Genomic DNA, 16,795 nt, shown 5'->3' with positions numbered 1-16,795 from the left:
TCTCCATGACTGATTTTTGACCTCCTAATATTTAAATATGCGTGGTATGCTCGTATAATTATATGTCGTGAATACATATACATAGATGCAAATGCATGACATACCCAGCCAAATGCTAGCAATTGTGGTGTTTTCCGATAGTTAACAAGCATCATATTCGCCAACTTGTGATCATCGGTGTCTCATACGTATAAATATAGGCAATAGGCCTCATACCTTCTGATTATAGCTCCGGAGTAGAATGCATAATGTGTCATGTCATGGATTCATAGTGCACATATGTTATTGTTGTCATGTTACCCATCTTGGCCCATTTGTACTCTTGCTCTCATAACGTCGTAATCACTTTCGTATAACATGTAAATGTCTTATGAAACCTCATATGCTTTTCTGAATAAGCTTGAAAATTTAACTCAACTTTTAGAAAGATAACATAAACCTTGAATAAGTTCATAAAAAGCTTATGGTGCTTCACTTAGTTCCTATACCCAAATAATTTATAAAAGAAAGTATTTCAAAAATCAAGTGTTCTAATATAATTTAAACATTTGAGGGAAAGATGACTAGTTAAAAATAATAAATGTCTCCCATAGTATTTTTAAGTCACACCATCCAAAGAAGAATAAGAATTTATACATATGGACATGTAATCAAGGAAACCGACATGTAGATGTTGAATACCCTATTTATCCGAACGAGTGGAATATCAAAATAATAGCATCATGAAATTAATTTAGCTGAGATCTCAATAATTTCACAGAAGGTCTTTCTAGCAAGAGAATAAAAAAAATCACATTTGGTGTTTTAGAAAATTCCCTAGAGTCATGCTAAAATGAAGGACAAAGTTTAGCCTTAACATACCTTTCCAATGAATGCTTGAATGCATGTAGTTTCTTCATGAAAGTTGTTCTTTATCCTAAGCTTCACAAACGCTATATATATACAACTGGTACGCACCTATAAACAATTTATAATTGAGCATAAATTGACAAATGTTCACTATGGTCTTAACTTGACGAAACATCTGTAGAACTTCATAAAAACAATCATAACAAAGTCCCGAGGTGATTACCTTAGCAAACCAAGTTTAAAACTTGAAGAAACACCAATAATTACCAATTTATATCTTCAAAAACTAGCTCCAAACACAGCTAATAGAAGGGAAAAACGATTGCCGCGTTAGAGATCCCATTTCTAGGCACTTTAATGGTAGAAATCACTACTAACCTTCATCATTCAAGCACTCTATTAGAACCCTCTCTTCAATTTTCATTCTGATTAAGAAGTGAAAAGAAATATTTTATGGGTTAAAACATCGAGTAGCCTACATACCACATTTTTTTACCCGACCCAATGCTCGAGAAATTGCATTGTGCTTGAGAATTGTATATACTCGAGAAATTGCATTGTGTTCGAAGATTTCATGTGCCCGAGAAATGTATTGTGCCCCAGAAATTGCATGTGACCAAGAAATGCATTGTGCCTGAGATATTGCATGTGCCCGAAGATTGCATGAGCCTAAGAATTACATTACATTGTGCTTGAAAATTGCATATACCCAAGAATTGCATGTGTCTGAAAATTGCATGAGCCGAAGAATTGCTTGTGATAGAGAATTGCATGTGCCAGAGAATTGCATGTGTCGGAGAATTGCCATGTGCCCGAAAATTGCATGTGCCAGAGAATTGCATGTGCCCAAGAATTGCATGAGCCCAAGAATTGCATGTGCCCAAGAATTGCATGAGCTTGAGAATTGCATGTATCCGAGAATTGCATGAGCTTGAGAATTGCATGTATCCGAAAATTGCATTTGTATTGTGCTCGAGAATTGCATGTGCCTGAGAATTATATGAGCCCAAAAATTGCGTTGAGCCAGAGAATGTGCTTTTATGCCTGAGAAATGCAACTACACAAAGTTTCTATCGAATCAAGCTATAAGTATCGAAATATGCCCGAATTGCATTGAAACAGATACATCCCCTTTACTCATTATTTACTTCCGAAGGCGTCATAGTCTAAGGGCACCATCTTTCATGGCCTACAGACACCATATCATGGCCTAAGAGTTTTAATTCTGCTTATCATGATCCGAAGGTGTTATAGTCTAAAGACATCATTTTTCATGGCCCACGAATAACATTTTTCATGACCTGAGGATTTAATTTTTGTGTATCATAGCCCTATACATCATAACCTAAGACATCATCCTTATTGTCTTAAGGCAGATATCATAGTCTATATGGGAATTGCATCATGTTTATAAATTATTTTACCATTTAATTGATAGACATGTCCTAATAATTTTATTTAGTCAGATCACGAGCTACAAGTTTACACATTGCATACAAGATCAATTGCTCTTTCATATACGACTTTCACACTTATATATATCGCAATAAATGCCCTTTCACTTTCCACTACTCATATGATCATTGCTCTGATAACTTAAGTCGTTCCTTACGCTATTCATGCTACCTCGAGCTCTAATCTTATTTATGCAAGCTGCTATCACTCCTATTCGAAGCTGGCACCGTTATTTCAGTTTTAGGAACTCCATTCATTCTTAAATCTAGAACTATACACAACCTGACTCTCGTAATACCAGAGATATGTAGGCGATTTAAAACCAAAGTCTTAGCCATACCATTTTCCACAATTCCATATTAGTCCAATTGATTCCACTAACATCTTTTCATTAATCGGACAAAATCGACTACTTAGTCAATGTTGTTTACCCGACAATTCATCCTTCATTCTCAAGCAAACAAGGGGCAACTCTAGATACCCAATTTTGATCGATCTATAGCCCTTTTTGAATTGCTATTTGATTAAATACATATTTTTAAAACCTATTTCTTTTATTACGTGTTTAAAAGTTAATCAATTTTGTCTAAATAATGATATATTTTAATATTCATATTTAAAAAATTATTATTATTATTTTATTTATCGATAGTAAATTGAAAATAAATATTTTATGTATTTATACAAAAAAACGTCTTTAATATTTAAGTATGTTATTTTATATGAAATTATTTACTATGATATTAATTAAGTGACAATTCATTTAACCTTCCTATAAATTATTCAAATTCTAGCCTCTTCTATCCAATTTATTTCAATTCTAACCTTATCAATCCAATTCTATTTCAATTCTAGTCTTTCCTATTCAATTTCATGTCAATTATAACCATTTGATTCAATCTCATCTGTCCATCTTAATTCATCCAACACCAAAAATCAATCTCAGCCGCTCATCTCAATTAAGCCAACGGGCAACGACCGAGATCAAATTCCCATTTATTTTCTTTTTTTGATCCCAAAACTCCAAAACCCCGCCAAAACCCCGCGAAAAAGCCCCCAAAACCTATCTCATTTCTCCTCTTCCTATTGGAAACTCAGCAGCAGCACACCCCATCTCCCTTTACTTCTCCGCCGCACCAGCTTCTCCTCTCCATTTCCGCCGAAAAATCGCCACCACCGGCGAAGCCAGCAGCCACTGGTTGCCTCCTCTATCTTCTCTCCTTCGCTGCTCCGGCCACCATCGCCGGTCGCTGGCGAGAACCACAACGAAAATCCCTTTGCCTCCCTTCTCCTCTCTCCCTCTCTCTCCAGCCGCCGGCCTGCTCCTCTCTTCTCACTTCTCCGTCGAAGCAGACGGACGAGATAACGGCAGCGACTGCTCCGCCCAGCAGCTTTGGCGAAGCAGCTAGCTGTGACCAGCAAACTCCGGCAAAGCAGCGACAACAACTCCGGTTGGTGAGTATGGCGTCACCCCAACCTAATTCAGAGTCGGTATTAGAACTTCAAAACAGCATCGAAGACAAATCCGGTATGAATTTTCGCCCATCACTTTGATTCTTTGTTTCTTTTAAGCATATTATTAGAGGCGAAATGAATGTTGGTATGATTACAGATTGAGTCAATTGCTTTAATTGTCGATCTTGGCTGTTAAACTTATGCATGTCTTATTTGAAATTGTTTACTGATATAATTCGCTAGCTTGCTATGGTGATGCTTTGTTAAATTCTCGTCCTCTTACTCTCTTTTCCTTAATGTGTTTACTCGTCTTGGTGTTTGAAATAATTGGGGAAGCCTGGGTTTGTAATAAGTTCAGAAGTATGATATTACACTGAAATTCGTAATTCTCATTGCTTATATAGCAGAGTCTATTGTGATATTTTTTGTTTGGATTATTTTGAATTCTTGATAGTTAGCATGATTATTTTCTTTCCTTTTAAAATCTGATTCAGGCCTAATTGAATGAGAATCAAATTTGATGTTGCTCCTAAAATAATTATTTTCCTTTTTTCACAGATTGAAATCCTCTTCTGTTCAAATTAAAGATATCTTAATACTTGTTCTTCTATGTTGACTGGTTGATCTTCCATACTTGATTAATTGGTTAAATTTTGGTTAATTCTCATAATTCTAGTAACTAATGAATTGATTGTTTCTTTAGATAATAATTCTCTTTGTTGATTAAGCCTTAATTTAGAACTGCTTTTTAAAATTATTTTATTTTATTTAATATGGACCATTGTTATCAAAGTCGAAAAGCACAAAAAAAAGCTCTAAGGTCCGTAGGGGCTTTAAGTGCAAAGCGCAAATAAAGTGTGGGCTTTAATGAAAAAGTCGCAAAGGGAGAAAAGAAAACAAATATATATGTTTAGTCCAAGACTAATAATTATAAACATGAATGACAAATATATGGCCAAAGAAATTGAAAAAAAATTATGATGAAGTAATATCAATGATTTAGTGTCACTTCGTCATAAGAGGCTCATTGGCAAGGAAACGTTTGCCTTAGAACCTTAATGATGACATTGAAGCACACATAAAGCAAGGCGAAGCGCTCAACACATTTTGAGCCTCACTCTAGGGCTTAAGCGCGCTTAATGCACGCTTTGATAACACTGCTTTGCCTGTGTAAGTTTTATATAATTAATGTGTTAAAATATATTCCGACAGATTCACTTGTCTAATTATGATAAAAATTATTATATATGATATGAGTTGCATAATTGTTTCCTTTTTAACATAATTATTTCTTTACTTAATTTTAGTTTACTTAAATGTTTGTGGTTGCTTTAATTGATCTTTTGCTTTAATTAAAATTTGAACATATTCTTACATGTTTAATTTTATTAAAAGCTTTATTCGATTTTGGTGATAAATTCTTACTGATCTGACCCTCCTTTTGTTTAAGGAAAACAAATTTTCATAATTGGCTCCCATTATTGTTTCTTTCACGGTTATGCCTTTTCATTTACTATATAAACAGAAGTCCTCATTCACTTTTCCTCACACTTTAATCCACACTACTTTCATATACTCTCAAAAAGAAAAAGAAAAATCTTACGAACTGCTTTCAAAGTTTGCTGCTCAGTTTATTGTTTCAAGTTGGACGTTGTGTTAAGTTTATTCTTGTTGATTAATTAATCTGTTTAACAAGTTAGCTTCCTTCATTAGTTTAATCCTTGTCTCGCATTAATATTACTTAAGTTTAACATACTTTTTGGCACGAATACTTTACATACTTTAGTATGTCTAAATAAATAAAAGGAAGCATCCGGGGTCAATTTCTCTTCTTCCCTCTTTCTGTGTATGACATTATATTGTTGTTATTCTTTAGTTGTTTGAATTCTTGTGTATGTGCCTTCTGTCTATATATATATGAAATAATTAATGTTATGTGTATCTCTGGTATTATATATAGGCGTTGCATTATTCCTTAACAGGGTTGGACATTATTGTTCAAGTTTGAAGAGTCGCATGAGATGGTTTATGGATGGGATTTTTAGTTTAGCATTTGTACTTCAAATTTGTATTATAAAGTTCATTTACTCCTTTATTTTAGATTGTAATAACTTGTATAAGCGCTGCTCTATATATATGAAATAAATTTGGGGATCGTCTAAGGGGGGAGGGGTTTATGTGCTACATGTTTATTTTATCGCAACGTGTTTGTGTTAGCAAGCATGTCTATAGGAGTATGATTGTTTGTTTGTTCTTATTTCCCATTATAGATCTAATTAAATAAAAAAAAGGGGCCTACCATTGCCATTAATTAACTACTTAAGTTTTGATGTAAATATCTTCGGCATTGTAATCTATTTCCTTTGCTTAATTGTTTATGTTATCAATATGCCTAACACCTTAGCATATAATAATAATAATGCTAATAAAGTAATGTATGACTTTTTACATGTTTCCCTGCCATTTTAAAATTAATCAAGGAATTATTTTCAGCATGTTAAAGACCATTTGATCTGCTTTTTAATTGTCTGCTACCCTTGAAACCAACTTGCACCCTTATCTTTTGCTTCTTATAGAACCAAATATATTGTTGTAATATGTTTCTTTGTGTACACACTTTTGCCTAGACCTTTCACAACTATTTGTGTCTTCAAGCATGTCAATAACCTAAATTTAGAGGCCAATATGAGATTTAAGTGCTGAATGCTTGCCATATTTGTTTTGTTTGACATTTGGGGGCCTCATTAGGAAACTTATATTTGTTTAGTCTAAAACCCACCATCTAGTTAGTCCAATGCCTCTTGGACGTTAAGTTGAAACGCAAGGCACCTTTTAGGACATTAGTTTTTACAATTTCTTTAGTTCACTTTATGTTCTTAATAATAAATGAATTTAGAATGGGGGTAGGGGTAATTAGGCCCTTATCAGAAATGATGTAAGTTGACTCGAGCAGAAAATGACAAACTTTGATTTGTCTCCCGATTAATAAATCGAGCGCTGATCCGAGAAGCAATATTTAATTTAGGTTTATGTTGTCCCCTTTTTCTTTTATATTGTTGCCTATATTATTTGGGGTAGTTAATTACTAAAAATGTCTTTTCTCTATATTTGATTGTGTACTTTCTGTGTTCTTGCTTAACTCCTTAGTTATGTTTTATGCTGGTTAATTTGCATTAAATGCTTTTAATTTGTATATGCCTTTTCACTTAGTTTATTTTAATTAAACTTAATGAATAATTATACCTTATTTTCACATGCTTAACTCCTGCATAAATATATGAGATATTGCCAGGACTCACATTTGTAGACCTCGAGGGGAGCTTAACACCTTCCTCTCGTGGTAACTTGAACCCTTATCCAAATCTTGGTTTCGTTGACCTTAATTAATTAAAATTAGTTAGGTTAGTTAGGTTCCTTAGCAATGGCGACTCTCTTTTAATCAACACCTAAAAGAGTTGTCAAGTCGTTGCACAAACCGTTTTGTGAAAAATGGGGTGCGACACCTATGTGTGGGGATCCTGTTGGTGTATGCACAATGACTAAAGATGAGGGCCTTGACTCCTCTTTCTACTTTCCAGAGAATCTGCCTCATGCATGTCTAGGCTGGACAATACATTGTGGGGATTGCTCCTCTAATTTGAGCATCAAAGGCCCTTTATTAGGAATGCATGTTTAGTTGAAATAAGTTGGAGGTGGGTGGTAGGAAGACTTGCTAGAAGCTTGTTTGGTTAAGTTAATCCATAATTATTCTCTCTGCATAGAGTGTAATGGTAAGACTCATAGTTCGATTCATGAACTGTTGGAGGAGTGTTGCCTGTGTTGGTAAGACTAAGTTTGTTTCTTATTTGGGGATCTTGAAACGGAGACTTGTCTAATATTGGTCAGGTCAACTATTATATCCACCCTGAACTGCAGAAACTATAACTGAGGACTAGTTGCATTTAAATGAATTTCAGTTAGTTAAACTGCCACTGTTTTTGCTACTTGCTCACTGGCCTCTACCATTTCAACCTAATTGTTAGTGTTTCCTGGTTATGGGTTGTCACTTTATTTTCTCTTCTTTCTAAAAACTATTCCCGCTTAACTTATACCAAATTCATTCAAAGAATAACGTACTTCCCAAATCAATATCCAGTGAAGTAATTATGGCATAAACAACTTTTTCTGTCTCGCCAGCAACACTTACTGATTATTCTTCCTGAATCAATCTCATCTCAATTTGTTCGTACTATAGTTGACAGAATCATCTATTGAACTGTCCATAATCTATTGTATACATGTTTGGCAAACCCCCAAGATCTTCTTTAGTTGCAAGATGCGGTTGCTTCTCAACTATTACCATCTCATGGCTATCTATTTTGGCATTGTTTGTATACATTGTATATATTGATTTTATATTCTAGCAAAGGTCATTTTCCATGTGGACTTAATTTGGTAGCATTATTTGCTAAGTTTTTGTATTTATAATATGGTCCTTGAGGATATGACAGTGCTTTTCTTGTTATATATGTTTGAGTTCTATAAATTTGTAATGCTCCTTATCTTTATTCTAAAAATCCTCATCGTTATATAAAATCCATCTATTTCCATTGACATGGTATTCTTCATATTTTAGAAAATACTTCAATGCTTGACACCATCGACACCATCCCCTTGTTTTTTACAGTTATTCTGTAAACTTTTTACGACTTTCAAGGTTTCAAATTCATTTAACCATTCAAATTCCAAACTCTTGATGTGACGTTTATCAAACTAGTATTTTAGCCACAACTTAAAATGTTCTCCATTACCACTGATATAATTCATAAAGCTATTCCACATCCTAAACTTTGTGTCCAGTTAAACACCAGCTAATAAAATAAAAGAAGTACAATAAATTTATGTTTGTGATTGTGTACCATATTCACACACTAATTGCTAAAAATAGACACCCACAACCCGGTCTCTTAGTTGATGCCTTCAGAGATTAGGAGTAAATATCCTCATTGCTTCTTTGTGATGTCCATACTAGAATTTGCTCTAAGGGTAAGATTGCTTGTTGTGTTACTTGTATGCACACTATTACTGTATTGGCCTCTTAGAATATAATGCTTAAGGTGGATTATAAAACTTAATAAATTTGCATGCTGCAGTGACTTGTGTCTATTGACAGCATTTAGAGCCAGTGAAGTAATCTTATGCCAAAATGATCTACTCTCTTGAAATGGCAAATATTTAATGTGCCCTGTATGAGATGGTCATTTCACAAGCATGTGGTGTTTTTTCCATGTATATATCATTCCCCTTAGCATTTATGCCTTTTTTGCTTATGCTAGTGCATGGAATGTTGTTTGATATTAAGGGGTCGTTTGGTTGGGAACAAGTTATCCCGGGATAAGTTATCCTGGGGACAACTTTTCCATCACTAAGCTATAAATGGAGGGATAAATAATCTTAGGACTGCCTAATACCTTCAACCAAACGCAGGATAAAATAGTCATGCATTTTATCCTTGGGATTATTATACCTTGTACCTCACATCAAATAACTCCTTAACTGTATTGGCCTAACTTTGAGTGCTGCATTTTCTTAAGTTTGCTGCTTCTTTTGATGTTCACTTCCACTTCATGCTTTTCAATAATGACTCTTTCACAGGAAAGTTCAGAAAGCTTCTTCCTTAGCTTCAGGTCCACCCTGTACTAAATTTCCTTAGAGTGCTTTTTCTTTGTTGCGAGAATGATAACAGAAATATTTCAGTTCTTGCTATGGCTTATCCTTCTCTGTATTTATGCTGATTAATCAGGACACAAAAAGAACAAACGCAAACAAGATTCTGTGTCAAAAAGGAAGGCATCTGCAACTGGTAAGAAGGAAAAGAAACAGGCTGTTTCTGAAACTATTGAGGAGCCCACTGCTGCACGTAAAAGGCCTAAGCGAGCTGCTGCCTGTTCAGATTTTAAAGAGAAATCGGTGCATTTATCAGAAAAGTCTTCAGTCATTGAAACAAAGAAAGACCATTGTGTAGAGGAAGAGGATGTGGCTATTAGGTTAACTGCGGGTCTGCAAGAGTCTCAACGACCCTGTAGAAGATTAACGGATTTTGTATTTCATAACTCAGAAGGAATACCACAACCGTTTGGAATGTCTGAGGTTGATGATCTGTTTATCAGTGGTCTCATTTTACCACTTGAGGACAGTCTTGACAAAGTAAAAGCAAAAGGAATTAGATGTGAAGGCTTTGGGCGTATTGAAGAATGGGCTATCTCTGGCTACGAAGATGGAACTCCTGTCATATGGATCTCAACTGAGACAGCTGATTATGATTGTTTAAAACCCTCAGGTAGTTATAAGAAGTTTTATGACCACTTCTTGGCCAAGGCGACGGCTTGCGTTGAGGTTTATAAGAAGCTTTCAAAGTCATCTGGAGGGAATCCTGATTTATGCCTTGACGAGTTGCTTGCAGGGGTTGTCCGAGCGATGACTGGCATAAAATGCTTTTCAGGTGGTGTATCCATCAGGGACTTTGTCATCACTCAGGGAGGGTTCATCTATAAGGAACTTATTGGTCTGGATGATACATCAAAGAAGACTGATCAACTTTTTGTTGAGCTACCTGTCCTAGCTTCCCTTAGAGATGAAAGCAGCAAGCAGGAGACACTTGCACAACCAGAGCCTATATCATCTGGTAAGGCTCTATGTATTGGCCCAAAAGCAGGAAATGGAGGAGACAAGATAGATGAATCTGGTTTGGCTAATGGTCCAGCGCCAGAAGATGAAGATCTGAAATTGGCTAAATTGTTGCATGAAGAGGAGTATTGGTGCTCCTTGAAGCAGAAGAAAGACCGCAATACATCTTCTTCATCCAGCAAAATATACATTAAGATCAATGAGGATGAGATTGCAAGTGATTATCCTTTACCTGCATATTACAAAACATCTAATGAAGAGACTGATGAGTATATCGTCTTTGACAGTGGGGTTGATACATATCACATTGATGAGTTGCCGCGCAGTATGCTTCATAATTGGGCATTGTACAACTCAGACTCAAGGCTAATATCTTTAGAACTGCTGCCAATGAAAGCATGTGCTGATATTGATGTAACCATTTTTGGGTCTGGAGTGATGACTGCTGATGATGGGTCTGGATACAATTTTGACACTGATGCTAATCATTCCTCTTCAGGTGGTTCTAGATCAGCTGAGATTGATGGTATGCCAATTTACTTGAGTGCTATAAAAGAATGGATGATTGAGTTTGGGTCCTCAATGATCTTTATATCAATTCGGACTGATATGGCCTGGTATTACACTTAATTCCTTTTGAGTGATTGAATTATTTTGCAAGTACCTCCCTTTATTACGCCACTAGCTGGGACTGCTATTTATTATATTCTGATAAACCTTGACTGTTTTTCTTTCTGTGCTTTTGCTTGGCGGATTTACTATAGATGCTTTACTCATGCATATTATTTCTAATTCAGGTATAGGCTTGGGAAGCCGTTGAAACAGTATGCTCCTTGGTACGAACCAGTCATAAAGACTGCAAGATTGGCAGTGAGCATCATTACTTTGTTAAAGGAACAGAATCGTGTGGCTAGACTTTCTTTTGGAGAAGTTATTAAAAGGGTTTCAGAGTTCAAGAAAGACCATCCTGCTTATATATCATCTAATGTAGATGCAGTGGAAAGATATGTGGTTGTACATGGGCAAATTATTCTCCAGCAGTTTTCTGAATTTCCTGATGTAAGCATTAGGAATTGTGCGTTTGCGATTGGTCTCTCAAGGAAAATGGAAGAGAGGCACCATACAAAATGGGTGATTAAGAAGAAGAAGATGATGCAGAGACTTGGACAGAACTTAAATCCTAGAGCATCTATGGGGCCATCTGTAAAAAAGAAAGCTATGCAGGCTACTACAACAAGGCTAATCAACAGAATCTGGGGGGAATACTATTCCAATTACTCACCCGAGGTGTCAAAGGAGGTGGATGATTGTGAGGTGAAGGATGATGAAGAAGCAGATGAGCAAGAGGAAAATGAAGAGGATGATGTTCCGGAGGAGAACTTGAATGTTCCAGAGAAAGCTCATACACCTTCTACAAGAAGGCATATTAAGTCACGTTCTGACAGCAAAGAAATAAACTGGGATGGGAAATCCATAGGTAAAACAGCTTCTGGTGAACAGTTGTTTAAAAAAGCTAGAGTTCATGGACATGAGATAGCTGTTGGGGATTCAGTTCTAGTGGAACTTGATGAACCAGATGAGCTTCCTTCTATTTACTTTGTTGAATACTTGTTTGAAAAATTGGATGGTAGCAAAATGCTTCATGGAAGAATGATGCAACGAGGATCTGACACTGTACTTGGAAATGCAGCTAATGAGAGAGAGGTATTTTTGATCAATGAATGCATGAATCTGCAACTAGGAGATGTCAAAGAAAGTATAGCTGTCAATATCAGAATGATGCCTTGGGGACACCAGCATAGAAACACGAATGCTGATAAACTTGATAGAGCAAAAGCAGAAGACAGAAAGAGGAAGGGATTGCCGACTGAATTTTACTGCAAAAGCTTTTATCGCCCTGAAAAAGGTGCTTTCTTCAGACTCCCGTTTGATAAGATGGGTCTTGGTAATGGTTTATGCTACTCCTGTGAGTTGCAGCGAACTGATCAGGAAAAGGAATCCTTTAAGTTTGATATGTCCAACTCCAGTTTTGTATATCTGGGGACTGAGTATTCAGTTGATGACTTTGTTTATGTAAGCCCCGATCACTTTACTGCAGAAAGAGGGGGAAATGGAACTTTCAAAGCTGGAAGAAATGTGGGGTTGATGGCCTATGTAGTATGTCAATTACTAGAAATTGTTGGTCCCAAGGGATCTAAACAAGCTAAAGTAGATTATACAAACGTCAAAGTCAGGAGATTCTTCAGACCAGAGGATATATCTTCAGATAAGGCATACTCTTCTGATATCCGGGAGGTATATGCTACATAATACTATAACTTGTTTCCACACTAATAGCTGGTTAGAGTTGTAAATATATACTAATTCTTTTACTATGTCATGTTAGGAATTTTTTTTAATCAGCTAGGTAACTATTAGGGGATTTTACTTTTTTTCCTATGCAAACCTTCTTGCATTTATAATATTCTGATTGCTGCTGCTCTTCCAGATCTATTACAGTGAGGATATACATACAGTTCCTGTGGAAATAATCAAAGGTAAATGTGAAGTGAGGAAGAAGTATGATATTTCGTCTGAAGATGTCCCTGCCATCTTCGACCATATTTTCTTTTGTGAATATTTGTATGATCCATTGAATGGATCCCTTAAAAAGGTACCCATTTCATATTTTGTACTCTTGCATTCTTATTTTAACAGCAATTGGTCAGAGTCCTTTTAGTACAATACATTCTACCTTTTATTTATGTACCCTATTTGTTTTTGAATTTTATTTTTCTTGTGAAGTATAAGTTGATTGTACTTTTGAGCAGTTACCAGCTCAGATAAACCTGAGATTCTCAAAAATTAAGCTAGATGATGCAACATCTAGGAAGAGGAAGGGGAAGGGAAAAGAAGGAGAGGATGAAGTTGGGGAACTAAATGAAACTTCTCCACAGAATCGTTTGGCCACATTAGATATCTTTGCTGGTTGTGGTGGCTTGTCTGAGGGGCTGCAGCATTCAGGTAACTTCCTTCTCTCTGCTTATTTGTAGTTGTAATGGATGCAGTTTGAACTTTTGTCTGAAAGTTTTATTCTTTCAGGTGTCACAGATACAAATTGGGCAATTGAATACGAAGCGCCTGCTGGAGATGCATTTAGACTTAATCATCCAATGACAAAGGTGTTCATACATAATTGCAATGTGATTTTGAGGTAGGTCCTTGGGAATACAATCTTTACTCTTTCCTTTATGAACATATCTAAGTACATAACAGTAATGCCCAGATATTGGTTTCAATTCAGGGCTGTCATGCAGAAGTGTGGAGATTCTGATGACTGTATCTCAACTCCAGAGGCTTCTGAATTAGCTGCAGCAATGGATGAGAACGAACTGAATAGTTTGCCACTGCCTGGACAAGTTGATTTCATTAATGGAGGCCCTCCTTGTCAGGTTTGTTAAGCTCTTTCACATCTACCCTGATGTTTAGTAAACATTGTAGCTTAAATGGTGTGTTCTTTTGCAGGGGTTTTCTGGAATGAATAGATTTAACCAGACCACCTGGAGTAAAGTACAGTGTGAGATGATTCTGGCATTTTTATCCTTTGCTGATTATTATCGGCCCAAGTTCTTTCTCTTGGAGAATGTTAGGAATTTTGTGTCGTTCAACCAAAAACAAACATTTCGCTTAACTGTTGCTTCCCTTCTTGAGATGGGTTATCAGGTACACACACACACACATTCTATATGTATGTATATTTCTAATTATTAAAACTGACAATCAATTTTCTTGTGATCAGGTTAGGTTTGGTATCCTTGAAGCCGGAGCGTATGGAGTTCCTCAGTCTAGGAAGAGAGCATTTATCTGGGCTGCCTCCCCAGAGGAGGTTCTTCCAGAGTGGCCAGAACCAATGCATGTTTTTTCTGTTCCAGAATTAAAAATCGCATTATCTGAAACTTCACACTATGCAGCTGTGAGGAGTACTGCTAGTGGAGCTCCATTCCGTTCACTTACTGTCAGAGACACAATTGGAGATCTTCCTGTTGTTGGCAATGGGGCATGCAAGACTTGCATAGAGGTACGAAACTTGAATTTCCTTGAACCCCTTCCCCTTTTCCAGGAATTGACTAGAGAACTGGAAAGACAGTGTATTGAGTAGGGACTTTTACTTTCTGAATTTGGAAGAAGAAAGAGGGCAATGCTACTTTTGTTTCTATAGATTATGCAATCATATCACGCCTTGGTTCGTACTTTGTTATTTATGCTATTCATTCTTAATGCAGTATCAAGGTGATCCAGTATCCTGGTTCCAAAAGAAAATCCGGGGCAGGTCAATAACATTATCTGATCACATTTCAAAAGAGATGAATGAGCTTAACCTAATCAGGTGCCAAAGAATCCCCAAGCGGCCAGGAGCTGATTGGCGTGACCTTGAGGATGAAAAGGTGTTGTGGCAATCATCCAGTGCTTTTGATGAAATAATATCTGCTTAGTAGGTCTATAAGATGTTTTGTGTTGTGTGTTGCAGGTTAAACTATCTAATGGTCAACTAGTTGATTTGATTCCATGGTGCCTGCCTAACACTGCTAAGAGGCACAACCAGTGGAAGGGGCTCTTTGGAAGGTTGGATTGGGATGGGAACTTCCCCACTTCTATTACTGATCCCCAGCCGATGGGTAAGGTGGGGATGTGCTTTCATCCAGAGCAAGACAGGATTGTTACAGTTCGTGAATGTGCACGTTCTCAAGTAAGTCTTACAAAATGAAGACACATTTAAGAATCTGTAAAGATGTTTGAAGCTTTTAGTCCGAGGGTGTAGTATTTTCATGAATTTGGAATTGCTTGCTTAGGAAATAAGAGTAATAATTTTCAAACATAAAGAGGAAACAAGTCAATGTTGGTGCAGAAATTGTATTGTAGGATTTTATTTATAATAACAAGTATCATGTATTGCAGGGTTTCCCAGACAGCTACCAATTTGCTGGAAACATCTTGCACAAGCACAGGCAAATAGGAAATGCTGTTCCACCTCCTTTGGCATATGCACTTGGAAGGAAACTCAGGGAAGCTGTTGAGAGCAAAAAGAGGCTCACTTAGAAGTTCTTTTTTAAGCTATGAATTTTACATACATGTCAATTACCATTCACATTGACAACGTTACATTGCCAAATTATATCAGTTACTCATTTATCAAATTTGCACTTTCGCCTATTTACCTTCTATTTAGAGATTGGGTTGTTCAAACCAAATTATGAAATAGTATGTGTGATAAAAATTAGTATCTCATCCTCATGTACACCCATATGTAGCAGTGTTTATGTTGTCGTTTGTGATTTAAAAGTGGAAACACCTTGAATGAAAAGTTAAATTATGAAAATACTCCCTCTGTTCCTAATTATTTGTCCATTTTGACAAATCAAGAAATGACAATTTTCTTTTACCTATTATACCCTCAATTATTTACTTTGAAAAAGGTAGAATTTTTTGAAAAATTTAAGTTTTTAATTCATCCATAGTAGGGTCTTGGATGGGAATGATTCCAATCATGCCCAGAATGCTTATGCTACTAGTCCTGAGCTCCTTGATGTAGTTGTAGCAAGCGCATGTTCATAAATAAAATCCTGTTTAACCAAAAAAAACAATAATAGAGGTAAAATGGGAACTGAAAAGATTGAGACCGAGATATATAGAAATATCCAGATGTTATGAGATTTAAACTATACTACCCCATAAAAATATTCATAATATGGGAACCGAAAAGATTATAAGGTGTCATTTGGTTGAGAACAAATTATCCCAGAATTAGTTATCCTAGGGTTAGCTATTATTAAGTGTAGAAATGCACTAAAGAAAAATGAAAAAAAAAAGGCTAAGCGTCCAAAACATACCTACCCACCCTTAGCTTAATATCCAAGAGACATTGAACTAACTATTTTAGGTTGGGTATAGAATTAACAAGTCTTAAGGCTGTTAATTAGGCACAAAATTAGCGTCAAACACAGACATATAAATACTTTGAGACAAGTATCACCTAATAATTTCACTTAAGCCTTCAAATTAATCAAAATAAAGGACCCACTAAAATGGTATGAACACCTTTAATAATCAGATTAATCAGAACATATAAGTATTGTATCTTATAATTAAACATTTACAGACTAAATATATTGTTTAGATAACATGAAGATATACGAAGAGCAAAGAGCAAAGAGCGTACATAGTCCCAACCCCTAACAGCCCCTCATTCTTCCATTACACAACATTCATACATGATTTTTAATTGTTATTCAAAATAATAAATAGGGTCTTGGATGATATTTAACTGACCTTCTTAAACATTCGAATGCGTCTTTTAGAGAAAGAGACTTGTAAGTTGCTCTCATTTTTCATC

General features: G+C 35.9%; 2 protein-coding genes across 2 annotated transcripts in view; one reads left to right on the top strand and one right to left on the bottom strand.

Moving 5' to 3' along the window:
• LOC125844869 (immune-associated nucleotide-binding protein 9-like) overlaps nucleotides 1-16,795 on the bottom strand; it is a 947,253-nt gene that overhangs the window by 84,501 nt on the left and 845,957 nt on the right. The gene's annotated exons all lie outside the window — the stretch shown is intronic.
• On the top strand, nucleotides 3,367-15,613 carry LOC125844862 (DNA (cytosine-5)-methyltransferase 1B-like). Its single transcript, XM_049524219.1, has 12 exons — nucleotides 3,367-3,832; nucleotides 9,542-11,042; nucleotides 11,223-12,720; nucleotides 12,914-13,078; nucleotides 13,236-13,428; nucleotides 13,507-13,618; nucleotides 13,709-13,856; nucleotides 13,930-14,127; nucleotides 14,204-14,482; nucleotides 14,688-14,849; nucleotides 14,933-15,151; nucleotides 15,361-15,613. Exons 1-12 carry the CDS (start codon nucleotides 3,766-3,768, stop codon nucleotides 15,499-15,501), a joined length of 4,683 nt encoding a protein of 1,560 aa, XP_049380176.1. The 5' UTR covers nucleotides 3,367-3,765; the 3' UTR covers nucleotides 15,502-15,613.

This window comes from Solanum stenotomum, chromosome 11, assembly GCF_019186545.1.
Source record: "Solanum stenotomum isolate F172 chromosome 11, ASM1918654v1, whole genome shotgun sequence".
Taxonomy (NCBI): Eukaryota; Viridiplantae; Streptophyta; class Magnoliopsida; order Solanales; family Solanaceae; genus Solanum; species Solanum stenotomum.
This window is presented reverse-complemented; position numbering and strand designations above follow the sequence as displayed.